Here is a 23,276-nt window from a genome sequence, read left to right on the forward strand (position 1 = left end):
CCTGAGATTTGGATTCTGTATGTTTTTGTCAGGACCTCAACCTTTGTCAACTTGGATAAATAAGAAACTGACCCAGAGTGTCAGCAGACAGTACCTGTGAGGATTTCAGCTACACGTTCTGTCATTTTCTGAATCACGAGTCTCAGGATTCCACTCTCCAGGCTCAGCAGCAGGGTCCCCGAGCCTTCAGACAGCTCTGTGGACAGAAGCAGACCATCCTTGTTCCATGTTCGAAACTGGAAACTCACTGAGAGCCCATCAATTTGGGGGGTGCCGGGCAGCAGCAAATAGCTGCCGCTGGAGTTGACAAATGTGATGGGCACAATCTGTGGTTCGGAGCAGGAAAAAGTGACATTGCCCTGGAAAACAATAAAAGTCAAACATATAAAAGCCATTTTTTATTCTGCAATCTGACAGCTGATATAAACGACCACCTGGGAGTGGACCTTAATTTCAGGATCATTTCACATTCAGCAGCAACATCTTAAAGAAGAAAAAAATGTCGGCTTTGTTCAGACACACTCACAAGATTATTTTCCATTCATATGTTAAGGATCACAATGCTATCTGCAAAGAGGGCCATCCGAGAGTCCCAGAAGGAAGGCGGATGGAAGCATCCACACACTCTAAGGGTTGTAAAAATAATTACATTTACTCATTATATAAATACCTATGACAAGTCAACTATGTGCCAAGCTCACAATGTGGACACCAGCTCCCACGGGAGCCTGGCAGGAGAAATAACTGGACAAGCGAAGGTTATGTGAGGGAAAGCAAAACAAAGGAAGGAATTAGGAAAGGGGTGGAGTACTTTGACTAGCCTTTTCAGCCAAGGGCACTGTTTGTGCAAAGGCTTGAAGAAATTAGCAAAACAGCATCCCTAAGGAATTCCCGGGAACCTGCCATTTCTAAGTAGTTAGTGGGACAGGAAGATCCAAATAGCCTAAACGAGGTAAGTCTGGAAAGGTTAGTAGAGGCAGAGCTGGAAAGTCGTCTGCTGCTTCCTGAATAGTTTTCGTTCAAACTCAGAAACAGTGCAGTGACATGGGCCAAATATTTAACTTAGTAAAAGTATTTTCAATAACATAGATGAGGAGTGGATGAGAAGACTGGTCTCGGGGAATATTAAGTGTGTATTGAACCCAAAAGAAGAGTAAGAAGATTATTCTTTGCATAGCAAAAAAAGGTAAAGATGCCACAAGAGGAACGCCCTAACCTGAATGGCTACCTGAATTTAACTTTCCACCGCGGTGGCCAGGTGGCAGAGTTAGATACGTAGTGTGGTTCTCAGTCCTGGAGCAGGGGTAACGGTTCAATTCCAAAATCCTCTACCCAGAAAAACATCTGTAGGTCCCAACCATGTTTATTTATGATAGTCTCGTATTCTTGAAAATGAGTAACAGTCCCCAAACAAACTTCTACCAGTAGCACATTTCTAATGATTCATCCATCAATCACAGTGCTATGAGCATATTATTGCATGAATCATTTGTTGTAGTTGTTTAGATGTTTTCTTCCCTTTAGGCTAGATCCTCACAAGTTAATTAATGTGTCAAAGGGTAAGGCCCTTGATATCCATCAAGCAATCACCCACAGTATATATCACTCCACTGTGCCAGGCAATAGGATAGGCACTTTGATACATATCTTGTGAATTCTGCGCAACAATGCCATAATGGATTATTTTCTTCATTTAAAGGATGCACAAACCAGACTTAGAATAAATAACTTAGCAAAAGTCACCTGCCTAGTTAGCAGGGAACATGGAAGACAAACCCTTGTTTGTCTGACTTGGAGGCTTTTGCTTTTAGCCACCATCTCTGATACCTCCATCCTCTGCACTGAGTGGCACCATTAAAAAAAATCCACCAACTTGCTCTTGGTATCTCACAGTTGTTTTAATTTGCATTTTTGGATCTCTGGTAAATTCACTTTCGAGAATAAAAACATCACCAATGATGGCCAACTCATCGTGGCAGGGCTGTCTTTTGGAAGAAGCCAAATCACACATGCTCTGCAGAGAAGCTAGGAAGTAGTAATAACTTTTATTTATCTTTTTCTTTCCTAAGGTCAGTATCATTTTTGTAAAAACAAATCTGCCAGAGCATAGCTGCATTCAAAGTCTGAGGTTGTGTAGAGTGGGAATGTTCACAAAGATGAAGAAGGCAAAGGCATAGGAGGTTGCGAAAGTATCCCCTTGCCCCGAGTTATCTAACACCCAGTTTAGCTTCCCCCAAACCCTCTTCTGAGTGTTCTCTGGATCAAAGCCATGGAAGGCGGCTTCAGGACAGTGGGGTGCTAGAGGACCTGAGATTCTTTCCTTATTTGATCAATTTGCTCACATTTGAGCAGAGGTCTGGCTCTCTTTCTTCAGTCTCCCTTCATTTCATTGTTTAATTGGCCCAACTTCTTGCGCACAATTCAGGGTTGCTCAGAATCTAAGGAGTTCCTGGATTGGTCCACCAGAGCAAGGGCTTTAAATAAACACCTTCAGAGATTGTCACTGTTAAGATAAGGTTGTGAATGGGGATGCACACCGGAAAACTTTGAAATGCATTGGGATATGCTTTCTATCCTTGGACAGTTTCCTCACTCACCTTAGGCCAGCTTCTCTCTCCCTTCCCCCGATTCCCTTCACACTTCCCTCTATCATTCTTGCCCCTATGCAGCCACTCCAGCTGTCTAAAACTTCTTTGTCTTTAGCGCGTGCCTCTACTATATTCTCCAAGGGCAAATCCAAAGGCAAGTAGAAGAGAAAAGATGTGGGTGGATGGGAAATTCCTTCTGCACAGAATCTGACCCAGCTCTCTGGGCGCACGTGAATGTTTGCTGTTCAGCTTCCTGTCACACAGCTGCTGTGTGCCACTTTTCCGACAGTCCTGTCTCAGCTGTGCTTACTGCTGGCAGAAATGACGTACGGTATTGAGGGCCATTGGTGCCACCTCCATTCACCAAAGTGAGGCGAAAAAAGAAAAACGAGCTGCGTGTAAAAATGCTACTTTTGAAATCAACATGGACTGACCATTTTCAATAGTGCCATTTGTGTCTCCAGAATCTGTCTCAAGACGGCATTTGAAGAAGTTCCCGCTGGCCATTTAGAAAAGCCATGAGAGAAGACATTACTTTAGAATTGTGTCAAAGGAAACATGGCAAATGGTCAGTGGCCTATATTCTACCCTATATACCTTTTAATCCCTTTCTTCAAATATCATTCCTCCTAATCCCAAGAAGGGCGCTTCATTCCCCAAAACCCCTTTGTCCCTCTGTATGTTTAATTCCATTTAAGGTTTCAACATTCATTCAAGATTTTTCAAATATTATAAAATTGTGCTAAGCACAAGTTAGTTGTACACATAAATGTGACCTGATCCTTTGCATGCTATAGTAATTCAATTCACTTTATATACTTACTCTAATTTACTGTAATTGGTACAAAGTATGTCTGGCAGGGAAGGGTGCATTGATCAAACCTTCAAGGTAAAACCACTGGCTTTGACTTCATAAGTGAGACTGAAAGGAGGTCAGTGAGCTACCATGGGTCCTTTTTCCCTCCCTATATTTTATAAGAACTATAGGGTCTTTCATTGTCCAAAAAGGAAGTCACTCTTTAAGGAAGGAATGAAATTCTTGCTGTCTGAGTGCTTTTCCTTACCACACTCCTCAAGCTCCAGTTGAACCGTGGACTCCTCTGTCTGACTGTGACTGCCATTCAAGATGATAATGAGACCTCCCCAGGGCAGCAATTGCCACAAGTCACTGGTTCCTACAAGTGTGGGTCTCCTGTTGTTCCTAAGATGGTAATTCTTAGTGCCCTATAGTTTCAATCTCATATGTGCCCCTTCTCCAACAATCAAGGTGTTCAGAAGTGCTGGGCCAAAGATGGAGTAGATGTTTGCCCCTGGGGTTCCCCAAACTATGTCTTTTTTTTTTCTGACAAAAGACTCTTTCCTTGAGCTAACTCTAGTCAGGCTCCTCTGAGTCCTCCTTTGGACTAGGTGTGACGTTGGGCTCTGTCCATGGCCCATTTTTTCCAGTTTTAGCAAGAATTCTGCAGAGTCAGAATACAAAACCTCCCACCTTGGTCTGACCTCCTTGGATATATTATCACACTTGCCTGCCTTCAACAAAGCTCCTGTTGGGCTAGTTTAGAAAGAAGTACCCCACCTCTAAGTAATTTTCCATTCCCTGACCCCCACCCTACTCCGTAGCTATAAATCCCCACTTTTCTTTATTGTGCTCAGTCTTTGCTCCCACTATAAAACCCCATTTAGTAGCCCCCCTTATCATCTTTAACAATTGTAATGAATATTTTTTTCCAACACTTCTCTACAGACTCACTACAGTCTTTTCTTGGTCAGCTCTGCTGTGCCATGCAGTGCCTGGATTAAACATTATTTCTGGGTGCGTCCCTGTGTGCTTCTGGATGAGATTAGTATTAAAATTGGTGGACTTGGCAAAGTACAGTGCGCTCCCCACTGTGGATGTGTATCATCTACTCCGCTGAGGGCACAGAGCAAAATGCAAAGGAAGGAGGAATTTATACCTTTTTGTTTCCTTCCTCCCTGCTTGATCGAGAAATTTCATCTCGTCTTCTCCAGCCCTCTGGCTGGGATTTACACCTTCTGGTACTCAGGCCTTCAAACACAGACCAGCACTGACTTTCCTAGGTCTGTAAATCATCGGTCTTCCCAGACTCTGTAGTGTAGTGAGCCAATTTTTCATCATAAATCTCAATCCCTCTTTCAAATCTATTTCTCTTTCATATTTGCATTTCACATATATAGAGATCCTGGCCCTACTTTTCTGGAGAACCCTGATTCATACCAATAGCCATGTAGGAGAGTGAGGAAAGATAACAGATCCATGAGAAATTTGCAGGTACAACTGATAGAAGGTGCTGACTGGGGAAGGGGCTGGAGGGGCAAGCATGGTTCCCATTCTTCCCTGACAGCACAATGGATTTCAAACAGGAAAGCACACATGGCTGCTGACTACTGATAGACCATCACCTCCCTTGGATTGTGTCCCCGGTCATCGGCACTACCCTCACTAGAGTGAGGAGATACACTAACAGCAAAGCTGTCCTCTAGACACACGCTGTGCCTTCCTCCCTCCACCAGGCATGACCTCTTCATTCCTCTGCACCCTCCACCCCCACTTTTGCCCTGCAGGGCCCAGTAAGCCTTCTGGACTTGCCCATGCCCAGTCCTTCCCTGACATCCATCTCACAGTGGCTGCCTTCTCCACGGGCTTCCAGTGGTGTGTGCTACCTGTGGAAATCTATTATATTTCTTATACTGCCTTGTAATAATTAGCTACTTTTTGATAACTGCCCATGCCTTACGTAATAGGTTTACAATTTGGTATAGAGCATCTTGCTCTGAATTCTAAAGGAAGTAAGAGTGTTAAATTTAGGCAGAACTAGATTCCTGTTACAAATATTTACTGAAAAAACCATGCCTTTCTCTGGTCCTCATTGTTTCCTTTATAATCTGGGGAATAATAATAGAGGGATGATTTAAGACCACATGAGACCACGTGCAACATGTCTAGCATTGCTCCTGGCTTATTATTTTTCTCTCTTCCCAGGTCTGACACTTTTCTTGGTGGCCAGAGGTGAGTCACTTCTAGAGACTTAGGTTTCTTTTTTGTAACCTGAGGCAATTGAACTGGAGGGCCCTAATATTCCTACTTGTTCCCCTAACTTTGCGTATCTGAGGCTGAAGACCCACATCTTTACCACCTGCCTTGTCTTTGGAGAGGATTTAGGGATGATCTGAACCATTCTGCTGTTGGCATGAGAAGTGTAACCAAGTATTTACATTTTAGAAGACTTTTTCTTTGAATGATTCAGGCTCTAAAGAGGGAAACTTAGGCCTCTTCCCTAGTAATTCCTGTCTCAATGCAGGAAAGAGGAAAAGAATCACCATACATGATAATTATATTAAAATAAAAAGGAAGTGAGCAAAAGATGATACAGTTTTACATGTTAAAGAAATAAGAAGGCAAGCGTGGTAGCTCACATCTGTAATTCCAGCACTTTGAATGGCTGAGGTGGGAGGATCACTTCAATCCAGGAATTTGAGACCAGCCTGGGCAACATGATGAGACCCAATCTCTATTTAAAAAATAAGTAAGAAGCCTGATATTTTAAATCACACTTACGAGAGTATAATAACCAATTGACTGATTATGTTTTCCCCCCCTCCCCCTCCCCAGAAACTGGAGCCTAAAATATTTTACAAAGAGAAAGCTAGATTAATGCTGAGCTGTATGAGGAACTAAAATGGTTGCGACTTTCTAGCAGAAGGCAAAATGGGAGAAATTATATGCAGCCACTTAGACAGGTGCCAGTTCAGGGGCTATGCAATGAAAACCAGAAGGAAACCATGAGAGAGAAAGAAGTTCCTGAGCAACGCCTTCCTTGAAGATGTATTCAGGTCATTCTGCCACCAAACCAGAAGTGCGCCAAATGCTGATGGAAATCCAATGAAACCCATCCACCTAAAACCTTGCCTCTGTGGCAGAGAAACTCATCCAAAAGGAGGTATTGCAGTAATAGTGTAATTACCGCAATCATCTCATGACTGATGAACAGGAGTGTCATGGCAGAAGGCTTCCTTCCTCAAGACTTTTGACACAGAGAACACAGCAGTATTTAAGTCTTTGTCATGTGACTACAGAACCAATCGAATGAATTGACACTTATCCATTACACAGAGGAACAACTTCAGAAGATGCTGCTCTGCTGACAGACACAAGGATGGAACCACTGCAGTGGTCTGAATGTGATTGTATAATAGAGAGAATAGACTGAAATGTGTTGAACAGCGAGCTCAGGCCTCCATGTTAGTCAAACATTCCTAAACCTGGACTCTCTTATATTCATTGATCACTGGGTATTTTAGCCAGGTCTCAGCACATGGCATAGAAGCCATAATTTACTAAGCTAGAACAAGTACCTATCAGAACTGAGAAGAGAGACATTCTTAACAAATGGCTTCATTGGTACTCATTTCCTGGCTTTATGATTAAACATAATCCTTTGGTTATTTCACTGAAGATAATTGATGTACATGAAATACTTTAGACCTTAGCAACAAAAGACAATTCTGCTTGAATTTCCCATTTGGATGTTGGCTTTGCCTTGAATCTCTGCTAGGACTCCATCCTCTTTCAAGACTTTTACTGACTTACTTGCCAACGCTAGGTTGGCTGCATAGACAATAGGTTACACTAAAGTGAGCCATCACTGATAAATGGCTAGAGGTATTTCTATTAGGGGGCATTATTCCTCTAGTCAAACATTAGCCAGTTATTTAAGATATTCAAGCACATTCCTTTTGGACTCATTTCACTACCCAAAGACACTATTACTATTTACTATTAGTCACTGAAGCCATTTAGCTATTCTGTGGAAAACTCCAAAAAGTTGTTGGCTGCTCTGCTTTAAATGAAAACCTGAAAATAAAAAAGCTATAAATAAAAAGCATGTGAGGACCATGCAAGATCCAAGGTCTCTAGTAGATTCTCAACCAGGCTGTCACCACTGCTCCCTGACTCTCTTCCCCTAAGGCTTCACGTCACCCTTCAAACACTGCTTATCAGCTCAGCAGTAAAGCTCTGGTTTGACCTTGAGTCACCTGGGAAGAATAAAACAAGAATAAGAGACTACTCTCTATTGAAAAAAGACCTGAGGTCATAGATCCAGGTAGCTGGGGATAGGCTATGACTAAAAGGAGAGTGCATCTGAATCCAGTCTGGTGACCAAGGCAGAAGCCAGAGAATGGCAATGCATGGGTGGGCGAGGAAGGTGGAAGGCAGACAGATAGTCTACTCCCATTGAGACTCCTCCACTGTAGGGACAATGAGGTCCTGGTACATCCTTCATTATTCCTGAGAGGAAATAATAAGTCAGGTGTGGCTGGCCCACCACTCAAGGAGACTAATTTTTAAGACCTGAAGAGAATACAGCAGGCCCAGCTTGAAGTTCTGCTTACCTTGACTATTTTTCAAGTTTCTTATGTGTGACACTTCCAAGGGTTACATTACTGTGCTGAGTTGTTATTTACAAAACTTTTTCATTGTGGGTGTTTGTTTTGTTTTTAATCATCATCTAGACATCACAACACCCTGGTGTGTAAAAAATAAAGCTGGCAGTGCAAAGCTGAGCTTCAATCATGAGGCATCAAACAAAGCCAATCAAGCATTTATAAGCTGGAGAAAATGATCTTGATTCAATCTAATTTGCGGGGAAAGATTTCAAAGCCAGTTCTTGATTTTCCAAATGAGTACAACCATTTCTAATTTGATTTGTCTGAGAACTACCAGCACTGACTGGCATGCTATCAGCAAATATAGGGAAAGACTGCCCTGCGAGCTCAAGCTACCCTGCTATTCACAAACTCAGGGAGACTCGGGAATCAAATGAAGGCTCTTTTTCATTTTTGGGAAAGACAGGCTCCTTCCTTTTTTTTTAAATTGACTTATTGAGCAGTTCTCTATTAAGCAGCTCATGTGGGCCACCTTGACTCTCATGACTAAGGATACAGTGAAGGAGTGAGACAGACTCAGATCTGCCCACCTGGAGCTTACATGGCAGCAGGATAAGGGTCATGGAACATGTCATCACAGCTATGACCAAGTGCCATGAGGGAGACGTGTATTCTGCTGGGAGAGCATGTAACAAAGCATTGTAACAGGACTTCATGAGGTGCCTTTGGATTTGAGCTTTGTAGGACAAGTAAGAAGGAATGAAGCTGAGAATAAGACTTGGGTGGAGGAAGAGAAAAGAGGGAAGGACAATTACTGAGAAGAAGGCCATAATGCATGTTAGGAATTTAAGTAAAACTAAACACGTGGCACTACTATGGACAGGCAACATTCTGCCTCTGCCAAAGGAGGCTTTCAAGGGTAAAGATCATGCACATTGGGGTTTCATTTGAGAGACATCCAGGAGAGACACACTTTTAGAATTGGAAGGAAGGCCCTGCTAATGGCTGTGGTGCGTGGACAGGCTGGAAGACGGTTCGCTGCATGGCCTCTCCTCTGGCCTCCTAGCAGCTGCCTATGCACAGGCACCAGTAAACAGGGACCTACTAGAGGCACATGCTGCCTTTGGCCTCAGAGACTGTCTCTTGTCTTTGCTTTTTTTTTTCGCCCTCCCAAATCTACTTTTTATTATCTGTTAGCAAATACTGCACAAAGCTATTTGGAACTGTGAATCAAGAAGCTCAAAAATATTAATGCGCATTTTGACATTCTACTTTCACTTCTAGAAGTCCTCAGGAAATAATTTGAAATTGGACTAAGATTTACACACTGAGAACCATTATTTATAATAATACAAAACTGGGTCTGAAATTATAGAAATATTTAAGTAAATTATGGTATATGTATATGAAAAACTATTTTGCCACCACTAGTAGCGATGTTTATAGCAAGCAAGAAAATTGCTTAGAACATTAAATTGAACAAATAGAATACAAATTTACACATATGAATCAGGTGAAATATACCTATATAAATATGTAAGCATAGAAGCATGACTAATATACTAAATAGTGGCTCTTTCTGGGTGGTGGAATTATGGCAATTTTTATTTCCATACTAAAATATTGTGTATTTCCAATGTATTTAAAATAAAGAGATATAGCTTTATACTAGGAGTTTCAGTTAAATAGTATTCTGTATGTGAATTCATTTGAAGGCTTTCATGACAAAAATATTCAGGATCAGTAATTGCTATTAGAAAATTAGTGTAGATTACTGAAAGAAATGATAGAAGATAGTCCAGGTAGGAATAGAACCAGCTAGGCTTGAAACCCAATGACTACTACCTTTCAAATGATTTTTACTCTTGCATAATTTCAAAATTGCTTGTCTCCTCTACCGCAATCTTTAGTCATGTGTCTAGTCTACTCACATAAGACAAAAATAACAAGTCATTATCATAGTAAGGTGTGATGGTTAAACGTAGGTGTCAACTTCACTAAATTAAGGAATACCTAAAAACCTGGTAAAGCATTATTTGTGGGTGTGTCTGTGAAGGTGTTTCCAGAGGAGATATGTGAGTCTGAGTGCAGTAGGAGGGGAAGATCTGCCCTCAGGGTCTCAGGGTCGGCAGGCACCATCCAACCTGCTAGGGGCCTAGAGAGAACAAAAACAGAGAAAAAAATGAACATGTTCATCTATCCACAGGAGCTAGGATATACTCTTCCTCTTCTGTCCTTGTACAACAACTCCAGGCTCCTCAGCCTTTGGCCTCTAGGTCTTACACTGGTGCGCCCCACCCCCTTGGGTTCTCAGGCCTTTGGCCTCAGCCTGAGAGTTACACTATTGGCTTCCTTGGTTCTCCAGCCTTCAAACTTGGAGTTAGTCATCCTGTAAACATTCCAGCGTCTCCAGCTTGCACATGGCCTGTTGTGAGTCCTCTCAGCCTTAACAGCCATGTGAATCATTTCCCCTAACACACACACACACACACACACACACACACACACACACACACACAAACACAGTCTCCTATTGATTCTCTCTAGGGAACCCTTACTAACACATAAGGCTAAAGGAAATGGAGTGTGTGTGTGCGTGCACGCGTGTGTGTGTGTCTATGGTTTCCTTTTGTCTCCAAACTACTTTTTTTAGCCCACAAACAAAACAACTGTCCACTTCACATACAAGTATATGTTGCTTTTCTAGAGAAAATTTACTTTAATAAGGAATAAATATTCTTAGCTCTGAAAATATAATACGAGTACCTTTGTTCTTGAGTAAAGATATAAAAAATAGTAGGTGTGTGTGAAGGGCAAGTACCATCAACTGGCCTGGAAAGTAAAACAAATTTTCAGCCCAATAATGAGTATGTTATAGAAGTCAACTTCTCAATTTAATCAATAATATTTATAACATAGGAACGATCATATGTAATTATCTTTAATGAAGTACTTTTAAGTTAAAAAATTAATTAAGACAGGGTGTGGCGGCTCACACCTGTAATCCCAGAATCCTGGGAGGCTGAGACGCGTGGATGACGAGGTCAGGAGATCGAGACCATCCTGGTTAACATGGTGAAACCCCGTGTCTATTAAAAATATAAAAAATTAGCCGGGCATGGTGGTATGTGCCTGTAGTACCAGCTACTCAGGAGGCTGAGGCAGGAGAATCGCTTGAACCTGGGAGGAGAAGGTTGCAGTGAGCTGAGATCATGCCACTGCACCCCAGTCTGGGAGACAAAGTGAGACTCTGTCTCAAAAAATAATAACAATAAAAATTAAATTTTTAAATTAAAAACTTAAAGAGGGGCTGCAATGCAAGCATAGCTCAACGTATGCAAATCAATTAAGGAAATTAAGGATAAAAACCTTATGATCATCTTGATAGATGCAGAAAAGAATATTTGACAAAAGTCAACATCCCTTCATGAAAAAACTCTTAATGATTTAGGTATAGAAGGAATGTACCTCAACATAGTAAAGGCTATATAACACCATATAAGACAAACCTATAGCTAACATCATACTTAACAGTAAAAGGTTGGTAGCTTTTCATCTAACATCAGAAACAAGCAAACCACTTCTGCCACCTCTATTCACCAGAGTACTGGAAGTCCTAGCCCAAGTAGTTAGGCAAGAAAAAGTAAAATTATTAAAATAACCAAATCAGAAAGAAGTAAATTATCTACGTTTGTAGATGACATGATATTATACATTAAAAAATCACAAGGACTCCACCAAAAATTTGCTAGAACTAGTAAATAAATTCTGTAAATTTGCAAGATACAAAATCAACATACAAAAATAAGTTGAATTTCTATACACTAACAATAAACTATTTGAAAATAAAATAAGCAATCCCATTTATAATAGCATCAAAAATAGATAATCCATGTTCATGAGTCATAAGAATAAATATTGTTTAAAAGTTCATACCAAAGTCATCTGTATATTTAACATAAGCCCTATCAAATTTCCAATGGCATTCTTCATAAAAGTAGAATTAAAAAAAATCCTTAAATTTGTATGAAACCAAAAAAGACTTCAAATAGCCAAAGCAATACTGAGGAAAAAACAAAGCTGAAAGCACCACATTTCCTAATTTCAAGGTATACTACAAAGCCATAGGACTCAAAACAGTATGATGCTGGCGTAAAAACAGACACAGAGACCAAGAGAACAAAATTGACTGCTCAGAAATAAACTTATGCACAGTGGTGAAAGAATAATCTCTTCAACCAGTGGTGTTGAGAAAAGTGGATATCTACCTGCAAAAGAATGAAATTAGGTCCTTATCTTATAACACTTAGAAAAATCAACTTGAAATGTATTACAGACTTAAATGTAATACCTGAAACCATAACATTTTGAGAAGAAAACAGATGAATACATCCTTGAGATTGGTCTAGGCAATGACTTTTTGGATATTACACTAAAAATACAAGCAACAAAAGCAAAAATAGACATGTGAGATGACATCAAACTAACACATTTCTGCACAGCAAAGGAAGCAACAGAATGAAAAGGTAACCTACAAAATGGGAGAAAACATTTGCAAGCTATCTATCTAGTAAGAGGGTGCTACACAGAATATGCCAGGAACTCATAATATAACTCAATAGCAAAAAAACAAAACAAACAAACAAAAAACCCAGATAATCTAATAAAAGAGAGCAAAGACCTTCAGTAGAGATTTTTTTGAAGAAGATATTCAAGTGGCCAACAGGTATTCATAGTGCTAATCAATTAGGGAAACGCAAATCCAAACCACAGTGCAAGTTTAAGCCACAATAGGTATCATCTCATACCTGTTAGGATGGCTGCTATCCAAAAGAAAAAAAAAAGATACAAGTTTTGGTGGGAATGTAGAGAAAGGGAATGCTTGTACACAGCTGGGAGTAATGTAAATTGGTACAGGCATTATGCAAAACAATATGGAGGTTCCCTAGAAACCTAAAGGTAGATCTGCCATATTAGCAATTCCACCTTTGGGTATACATCTGAAAGAAATGAAATCAGTATCTCAAAGAGACATGCGCACTCTCATGTTCATTGCAGCATTATCCACAATAGCCAAAACATCAGGACTACCCTAAATGTCCCTCAACAGATAATCAAGAAATTGTGACATCTCTCTCTCTCCACGTATATATAAAAAAATATATATACACATATATACACATACTTAAATAAGAATATACATATATACACATACATCTATAAGAAATAGGAAAACCATGCTATTTGTGGCAACATGAATAAATCAGGACGTTGTTATGCTGAGTTAAATAAACCAGAGATAGAAAGGCAAATATGTGGTATCTTAAGAGGTCAAGCTCATAGGAGAAGAGGATAGAACAGTACTTGTCAGGGTTAGAGGCTAAGAGAAATGGAGAGACGTTAATCAAAGGGTACAAACTTTCAATTATAAGATGTTAAAGCAAGTTCCTGGGATCTAATTTACAGCATAGACGATGATGGTTGTGTTGATTAACTTGAGTGTGGTAATTATTATACAATGTATACATATATCAAATTACTGTATTGTACACCTTGAATATATAGACTATCTTTGTTTTTCAATTAGATGTTTTAAAATAAAAAAGTAAAAGGAAATCTGCTACTGAAATATTGATATTTGGGGGTGATATCCCAAGCCAATGCTGTCTAATAGAAATATATGCATACTACATAAGTAATTTAAAATTTTCTGGTAACAGTATTTTAAAAAGGTTTTAAAAAACCAGATTAACTTAATTTAAATTTTAATACAGGGTTATTTAACTCAGTGGATGCAAATATTATTTAAATATACAATCATTATTAAAAACATTGCATAATAATTATATAAAATTATTTTACTTTTATATGAAGTCTTAAAACTCGGGGACGCCTTAAAACACATCACAATTTGCACCAGACCTACTTACTTCAAATGTTCAAAAGTTACACATGACTAGTGGTTACCATATTGAACGACACAAATCTAGTGTATCATTATAATAGCAATGATAGTTTTGCCAATTTTGACACTAAGATAGAAATTGTTTTATTTCTTACATAAGAACTGTCATATACTGATCTTTATTGTTCAAAGGGATTGTGGAGAGATCCCTAGTTATACACCAAAAATTAATTGTTCCTGATCTTTCTTTTCTTTTCTCCTTCCCTCCCTCCCTCCCTCCCTCCCTTCCTTCCTTCCTTTCTTCCTTCCTTCCTTCCTTTCTTTCCTTTCTTTCTTTTTCCTTCTTCTTCTTCTTTTTTTTTTTTTTCTGAAATGAGTCTCTCTCTGTTGTCCAGACTGGAGTGCAGTGGTGTGATCTTGACTCCCTGCAAACTCTGCTTCCCGGGTTCAAGCAATTCTCCTGCCTCAGCCTCCCAAGTAGCTGGGACTATAGGTGGGCACCACCACGCCTGGCTAATTTTTGTATTTTTAGTAGAGACGGGGTTTCATCATGTTGGCCAGGCTGGTCTTGAACTCCCAATCTCAGGTGATCTGCCTGCCTTGGCCTCCCGAAGTGCTGGGATTTGCTGGAAGGCTCCTTGAAGGCTGCTGACTCAGCTGGGAGGAATATCCCCTTCGCCTTCACTTCTTCCTTTCTTCTGCAGCCTGGCATGAGGATAGAATACCTCAAGCTCCAGCAGCCTATTAGGACCCTCAGAATGGAAGATAGAGAGCTGAAATGGCCAAGCAGAAGGACAGAAGGATCTGCACACCTGACTACTTCATGGAGCTGAAAATCCTGTACTTTAGTTTTGTTACTTCAGTTTTGTTTTAGGAAGTGGAGTTGGAGAAGAGGTCTTAGAGACTGCTCACACAAGCACTTTAGGTGGTTTGCAGAGTCAAATTGTTATGGACTGAATTGTGTTTCCTCTAAATTCATGTTTTGAAGGCCCAGATCCCAGTACCTCGGAATGTGACTGTATTTGGAAACAAGACACTTCATGATCTGAATAAATTAAAATGAGGCTGTTAGGATAGACTCTAATCTAACATGACTGGTGTCCTTATAAGAAAATGGTATCAGGATACAGACATGCCCAATGGTAAGACTATGTGAAGACAGGGAGAAGACAGCCATCTACACACTGAGGGAGACACCCTCAGAAGAAATCAACCCTGCTGACATTTTCATGTTGGACTTCCAGCTTCCAGACCGTGGGAAAATAATTTCTGTTGTGTAAGTCAAACAGTCTGTGGTATTTTGTTTTGGCAGTGAGAACAGACTAACACAGTGATATAAAGAGTTTTAATAGGTTTTCTTAATGAAACCCTTGAGTTGAAAAGTATTTTAGACATTATCTAGAGGACATAATTCTCAATCATGGAAAGCACCAGAACGAACAAGCTAATTGTGAACTTTACACACTGAATTCCACTAGCTACATAGTAGGACAATTGACTGCAGAAGCCACATCTTCTGACTCACACAGTGCTCTTTTTAATTAGGTCATGCCACCTCTGCTGAAACAGGGAAGGAGAAAACATTTAGTGGAGGGAGATACCTGAAGATAGTCTCCAAACACTCTATCTCCAGGCAGCTGAGAGTCAGACTGTGCAACAGATCTCTTAATTGTATGTGGAGATCTTTAAGTACGAAGAGGATCAGTCTCCTGTGAGAAGATGCCCCATTAGGAAGACATTCTTCTTCACATTTCATCAGATCCTTCAAGTTCATTTTAGTATAATCATCACAACATAAGCTTCAACACATATTTACTATGCACCTCCAATTTGTAGTGTGCTCACTTCTTTACCCGAAATTCAAATTACTCATTTCTCTTCTTATCAAAAATGCATTCACTTATTCAACATTTATTGATCACCACTTTTATAATGTAATTTCATTTTAGTTAACATTTAGAAACTCAGTGATTAGAGCAAAATATAAAATGTGTGTTAAGCATATCATAGGAGCTAAGCCCAGATTTGGCATTAGAAAGGCCACTAAAGGAAAGCAGATTCTATCACATACTAGTTATGGATCTTCGGGAAGTTACTTTAATGTTACTGAATGTTACTCACTTTTCCCAAACTGAAACCACAAAAAGCTCTCCACTTTATAAGATTATTCTGAAGATTAAAATAGATAAATATAAAAATCAGTTGACAGAATACTTGGCCTGTGATGAATGCTCAACATGTTATTTTCATTGCAGAATATTTATAACAAGAAGAGGAATTACACAAAATTACACCAAAATAGTACTTTTAAAATGAAGACTAAAAAATCTACACCTGTATAGTATTTATGAATGCTTTGATAAAATGCAGGTGACTTCTTTTCTTTCTGCTTTTCTGTGTTTACACAATTTCCTATAATCTATAAGCATTATTTTTTTCATGAATAATGGTAATGCAATGTGATTTACAAGATACTTATTGGCTTATATTTTGGTTATTGAGTTACATTGCTGAGAAGACTGTGATTCTTGTACTTTTCCAGAGCAGTCTTAGCCCTAATGATCTCTGGACTCTTCTGAATCATGGAGACTGACTGTTTCCTATAGTGCATATGAGGGTTGCAAAAATCTTTGGGTCACAAGGCAGAAGTTTAACCTAAATGCCGTGGATTGTCAAATCCTAGTATAAGCATTCAATTTTGTGGGTAAAAACATGGGGGAAAAAAAGATCCTATATTTTCTTGGTCTTTGCCAATCGCCACAAGGAATTGAAAGTTTGATAAAATGCACTCTAGTTTACTAAAAACCTATAGAGAAAGCATTTGCTCTTGCTGCAATGTGGAGGAATGAGAGCTCATTCCATGTGTATGGGCACATATAATCCTCCACCAAAGTCATCTTCTGGGGCTGCTAGATCTTCCATTTACCTTGGGAAGCTAGCATGGAAGTTTCTGTAACAAAGGTCAGATATTCAGCTGCACAAACATACTGTCCTTACAGTCATCCACCCTGTGGCATGTATAAATGAAGTAAATGGTGGGTTTTAGAGCAGACCCTCAACCTAAAATTTGTTTGGATTTGAAATTTCTGTCAGACACGTCGTATGCGGCTTACGAAGGCTATGTATGTTCATTTAGCTTTTTTCTTTATCTCAGAGTCACATTCTTAAAGACCTAGTCAATCTGTTATTTTTTATACTTAAATTATCATTACTGTTTTTAAAGATAAGGTATTTATTTAGCTACTGAATTTCCCTGATGCAATGGGGACAAATATGAACATCCTTCAGAGGGCTTGCTTCCAAGGCTGACGTAGGGCATATTTTGGACCTTGTTACAGCATCAGGGAAAATACTGAAGTAATCACTAGCCACTATGGGGGATACTGGATAACCCCATGGGAGGATGTACTGTCGGAGTGATGAGCTGAACTAAGGTATCAGACAAACGTAGAAAGAAATGGCAGGGAAATAAAACAATTTCAGCGGAAGACAGTAAGCGATGTAAAACAATTTTTAGGTTAAATATGAATCAGTTTTTGTGAGAATTATAGTAAATCTTCATGTAGAGAGGTAAATTATTAGAATACTTCTAATTCACGTCCACTTATACAGTGTTCTAAACCTTTTGAGTATGAGAAATGCTTTTTAATGTAATAAATTACATGGGTCCATAATAAAAGTAGTAGTTTCACTAATTTTTATGGAGCATATACATAATGACAAAGTTCAATAAATAGACATTTTACTAATTACAAGAGCCTAGGCCTATGTTTGTGGTTTTGGACGTCATCCATTTGTGAGACATGCTGGTATTGCATAAAACTGTGATCAGGTGACATATGAAACCGTGAAAATACGTATGTCTCCTTCTGTCTTCCCAACTCTCTTTTCCAGATGTCCAAGGTTTCTAGTTTTTTTTATTTTTTTTATTTTTTTTTGAGACGGAGTCTCGCTCTGTCGCCCAGACTGGAGTGCACTGGCCGGATCTCAGCTCACTGCAAGCTCCATCTCTCGGGTTTACGCCATTCTCCTGCCTCAGCCTCCCGAGTAGCTGGGACTACAGGAGCCCGCCACCTCGCCTGGCTAGTTTTTTGTATTTTTTAGTAGAGACGGGGTTTCACCATGTTAGCCAGGATGGTCTCGATCTCCTGACCTCGTGATCTGCCGGTCTCGGCCTCCCAAAGTGCTGGGATTACAGGCTTGAGCCACCGCGCCCGGCCAGGTTTCTAGTTTTTAATCTAAATTTTTAAAAGAAGAAAAGAGATTGGCAGTTGTGTCAGTTACTCATTCTGAAGTTCAGTTCCAAAGCCACTCTTGCTTGCCCTGCATTTTTTTTTTTTACATTTAAAAAATTGTTATTTCAATAGTTTTGGGTAAATTGGTGGTGTTTGGTTACATCAATAAGTTCTTTAGCAGTGATTTCTGAGATACTGATGGACCTGTCACCCAAGCAGTGTACACTGCACCTAGTTTGTAGTCTTTTATGCCTCACCCTCCACCCAAGCTTCCCCGCAAGTCCCCCAAGGTCATTATATTATGATTATACCTTTGCATCCTCGTAGTTTAGCTCCCACTTATAAGTGAGAACACCTGATGTTTGATTTTCCATTACTGAGTTACTTCACTTAGAATAATAGTCTCTAATTCCATCCAGGTTTCGCCAAATGCCATTATTTTGTTCCTTTTTATGGCTGAGTAGTATTCCATGGTTCTTGTACACCACATTTTCCTTTTCCACTTGGCTGATGGGCATTTAGGCTAGTTCTATATTTTTTCAGTTGTGCATTGTGCTGCTATAAACATGCAAGTCCAAGTGTCTTTCTCAAATAGGGACTTATTTTCCCCTGGGTAGACACCTAGCAGTGGAATTGCTCGATGAAATGATAGTGGAGTTGGACCCTGCAAACATCTCTCTTTTGTCAACTGGTTGAATCTTATGCTTTGTCCATAAGGGGCACTAGAGGGCCACTGCAGGGTGACAGAGGCTGGAAGATGCTTCCAGGTTCCCGTCCTCCATTACTGTTATTCAGTGGGAGGCCCAGGGACTCTGCACGGTTGAGCCCCAGCTTCAATCTCCCCACAGCCATCAGCTTTTGCAGGAAGCTGAGACCTAAGTTCTCCAGCAAGTTTCTTTGCTATCTGTATGCTATGTGTTCCCCTGGTAACTGCGCCTTCTGGAAGAGGCCTGAATCTCAGTCTGGGAGGTGGGCAGAGAGAACATTTCCAGTCCTTATTCCTTCACTTTCCATCGTTTCTCAAGTTAGAGAAAGTACCTGATTTTTTGCACATGCTATTTCTGGACAACGTGGAGTCCTATTTACCTGTTTTATTAGTTATCCACCTTCTACTAGAAAGCCACTTTATATAATTTTTTTTTTGCATTTTCTAATAACTCATACCTTGACACATAGAGATGTCTTCTAAATCTTGTGACAAAAGGTGAAGCGTTTCTAAGAAGCCAGGCCAACTGGCTCACATGGAAGAAATCCAGTGTCGGGTCCCTACTTACTACGCGTCCTGGTGATTCAACAAGGAACACTTATAGAAGGTTATTAGGAATTTATAAAAACACAGTTTTATTTTACATATAAATGTTTCTTTGTCCAAAATTTAACCTGGAGTTCTTGGGCTACTGTCCGTGGATGAGCTTCACAGGCATCAATGAAGCCTCAACAATGTTATGTGAAGTAAAACGTGTTCATGGTTTTCATTGTATTCTTAAAGGGGCGTGTGCCCTATAAAATACTAATAATCACTGATCTATAACCTTTAGTGTTGTACTTGTAAAAGGCCATTTGTCGAGCAGGCTAGAGATTACTCACAGGACTGTGGTCTTCATGGGCAACATGTGAGAAGAAATGGTGAGCAGAGTGAGGCAATAAAAATAATTATGATAATATTATCAGCTCTTAGTGCTTCAATGCCTATAATATCCTAGGAGTCACTCAATATATGTAAAGTAGGCATTATTATCTCTACCTTGTAGACGAAGGATACTGAAGCAGAGACAGCTTAAAAAACTTATCTAAATTTTGTATCCATTATGTGGTAAGGCTGGGATTTAATCTTACTTCCTTGAAATATTATCCTCTTCCTCAACACCTAGTACCCTCATCCATATCCATATCCATTTTCTGACCATATATCACATATTTAACACCATGAGTGACATAAAAGCATGTTTCTTTTCTATACTTAGGATGACAGCAATAACTCTTGCAAAGAAATAGACTAGACTAAAGCTTGTTGTTTCCCACAGTCCCACCTTGAGCTTTTGCATCTATATGTCCCGGCCAAGTTCCTGCACTTACATAAAGTCTTTCCTGAACCTGCTATCCCTGTGATTTCTCCTTTCTAAGTCTCATAAGCTATGTTTGAGTCTTGCCACTGGATGCAGTAGCTGTGGCTGTGGTAGTTGGAAGTAGTGTCAAGATCCACAGGCTGGGGCTGTGGTGAAAGAAAGGAAGTTGAAAAACCAAATGGGAAACCAGAACTGTGATGAGTGATCGAGATGGAGAACCAAACAAAAAGTAAGGGTCAAACCATAAGGGCAAGTGAGATAAAAAGGGGAAAGGTGGCTGTCAAATGGTGGCCAGGAGAGCAGAAAGGTCTGAGGGGATGGCCAAGGCCAGGGCATCCGCTATGAACTCTGAGTCCTGCAAAGGTAAGACGGTGCCAGGTGTGTAATTCCTGAGAGCAGAGAGGATGCTTCTCTTTGAAAAGAAGGATCATTTGCTGTAAACACAGTAGATGTTCAACAACTACATTTTAGTGACAATAATGACTCAAGTGCTAAGTCATGCCACGTTGTGTATGTATGAAATTCACAGCAAGAAAGGTATTATGAAACTGAGAGTCTGAAAGGGGCCCTGAGGAGAAGGTGGGACAAGGAGTGCACCTGGGCAGGGTGGGCAGACAGCACATTCAACGCTCCCCGCTGCTCTACTCCGTGGTAGATGCTGCTTGTAGATTACAGCAGCCTTCTCTACACACTCTGAACACAGCCCTACAATGTTTCTCAGCACTGTGCTCCAGAAAGATACCGACGATGCCTGGAGTTGATAAGGCATGGAGGGTATGCAACAGTTTCCTAGGAGCCTGCTCTAACGGTGATTCCATTTTTAACAATTTCAGCCTTCCACATGACTTGCTATGTAGCCACTGGTCCGAAGCTTCTAGTGGCTCCCTGAAACCTGGGCTTGCCTGTCTGTCTTCCTGTGCCCCCTACGTCTCCCTACAATGTAGCAATTCCAGGTTTCTGGGTTAGCACAGCCTGGGGGCGCCAGAACCCTGGTTTACCTCTGAGAACCAGGTGAATATTTTGAGCATTGCCCTGGTTCAGGACGTGAACCCCACCAGTGAGTTTGAAGAAGGATGGTTAGTTTGGGGCTGGGTCAGGGAAGAGGTAAAGGAGAAAAAAGGCAGCCTGGCTGGCATGGGAGAAACACAACATATAAAGGCTGAGAGGAGGATGTGCATGGAGTGAATTCCGGAAACAGCGAGTAATCCAGGTCTGGTTAGAAAAGAGGCCAAACCAGTGAGAAACTGGGAAGCAAACTTTTATATGTAGGACAAACTGATTATAACAGTTTGGAAACACTCACATAAAAGTTTCTATTCACCTTGAAGGAATACAAGAGCCACTGGAAACAGAAGACTGAGTTTCTGGGGAAGTGCTTTGACCCTTTGCAGCACTTGCCGCCTTCTCCTTCAACCCAGAGGGAGAGTCTCCCAGCCAGATGCAGAGACAAGAGCCGCTGGGAGCCAGGGAGCAGTGGGATTCCACACACTGCCCTTTGCTGCCCTCCTTCCTTTCTCACACCAAAGGCAAGGATTCGGCCCTCAAGCTCTTACATCTCAAGAGACACCCAGGAGAGATTTCTTTGGCAAATAACAAAGTACACAGGGGCCATTTCTGAAACACCTCATTGGTCTTCAATACTCAGAGATCAGTGCTGTTCACGGATCTGCCCAGTCTTGTATTATTTTTTTCTTCACTTTGACATGAAAGTCATTCAGGACCCTGAAAAAAAATAAATGCCTAATAAAAACGAATAAAACCTGATGGTGGATTGCTTTCCACAAGAGGAGGAAGAAGACTGTGAAAGGCACAGCCACTAATATATATCACTGACTTTCCCTAATCCTGAGTATATTTTTTTGTATAAAACGTGGATAATAATGTCTGCCTCCTGCCTGTCACACACAGAAGTTTCAGGGACAGAGGATCTCTAATAGAACCACAGCTCATCAATCAGCCCTCCACGGACTGCCCCTCCAGTGCTAGCATCGTGATCTGGCCTTGTCTATAAGTTCTCTGAAATAAGGTATCTTCAAATAGAGGAGTAGTCATTGCAGTTATTATTGCGGGTGCAAGAGCATAAAAAGAATATGCTCAGCTCATTAGTTGGATGTTTTGCATACAGGAGGCACATCTGAGGTCATTTCAACTTCTACGTAGCCCATTCTTTTAAAAAGCACTTGAAGATTCAAATGACTTGAAAGGTATCAGGTGAAACTAGCAGGATAAGCCGTTTCCTGTGTACACTGCCAGTGGGCATGAAACGTGGTGTGGCTTTATGCAATGTTGGTTGAGTCAAAAACTCATAATCTTTGACCCAGTAATATTCATTTCCAGTTACCTGTTTTAAATTTCAGAAAATTATTTTCTCACTATGGTTGTAATCTCAATATTATTTTTAGCAGAAAAAAATTCAAACAACTCAAATTTCAACACAGCAGATTCTTACATGAACTATGGTAAATTGATTCCGTGCTGAAATAGTATTTGTAAATAGAGAAAAAACAACTTTTAATAAAAGTTTTAAAAACAATGAAAATACTTGAAAAAGGTAAAATGTAAAATTGTCAATAAACTGTGGTCTATGATAGACAAATACACATTTAAAGTGTGAAAATGAAATACCTATAATAGATGAGAACAGTGTTTTCCTCTCTGGCTGGTTGCATACCCTATTCTTGTATTTTGCAAATTTTCATTTTCTATAGAAATATTTTTAAAACGTTCTGAAGAAATTATCTTCAATACTTTATGTGATAATTTTATCAGATGAGCAAATTTATCCTTTGCTCATCTGATAGAAAGGAAAAGTCATAACACTAATTTCAGGTAAAAGAATTTTCAGAGAAGATGACTGCTATAGTTTGAATGTTTTTATCCTCCACTTCCTGAAATTCACATATTGAAATTTAATCCCCAATATGTTGTTATTAGGAGGTAAGGCCTTTCAGGAGGTGATTAGGTCATGAGGTCATGGGATTAACGTCTTGCAAAATAGCCCCAAGGGACTTTGTTTGTTTTTCCATCACTTGAGAAAGGAGGAAGACACAGTGAGAATTGTGAGGTCTACAGCCTG

The 23,276-nt window shown here is 40.1% G+C and overlaps 1 protein-coding gene across 1 annotated transcript in view; it reads right to left on the minus strand.

Moving 5' to 3' along the window:
* CNTNAP5 (contactin associated protein-like 5) overlaps positions 1 to 23,276 on the minus strand; it is a 951,880-nt gene that overhangs the window by 438,436 nt on the left and 490,168 nt on the right. Inside the window, exon 8 of the mRNA XM_011983413.1 lies at positions 95 to 359. Within this exon, the coding sequence (XP_011838803.1) occupies positions 95 to 359 (265 nt within the window). The remainder of the gene's footprint in view (positions 1 to 94; positions 360 to 23,276) is intronic.

Source organism: Mandrillus leucophaeus, unplaced genomic scaffold, assembly GCF_000951045.1.
Source record: "Mandrillus leucophaeus isolate KB7577 unplaced genomic scaffold, Mleu.le_1.0 Scaffold25, whole genome shotgun sequence".
Lineage (NCBI taxonomy): Eukaryota > Metazoa > Chordata > Mammalia > Primates > Cercopithecidae > Mandrillus > Mandrillus leucophaeus.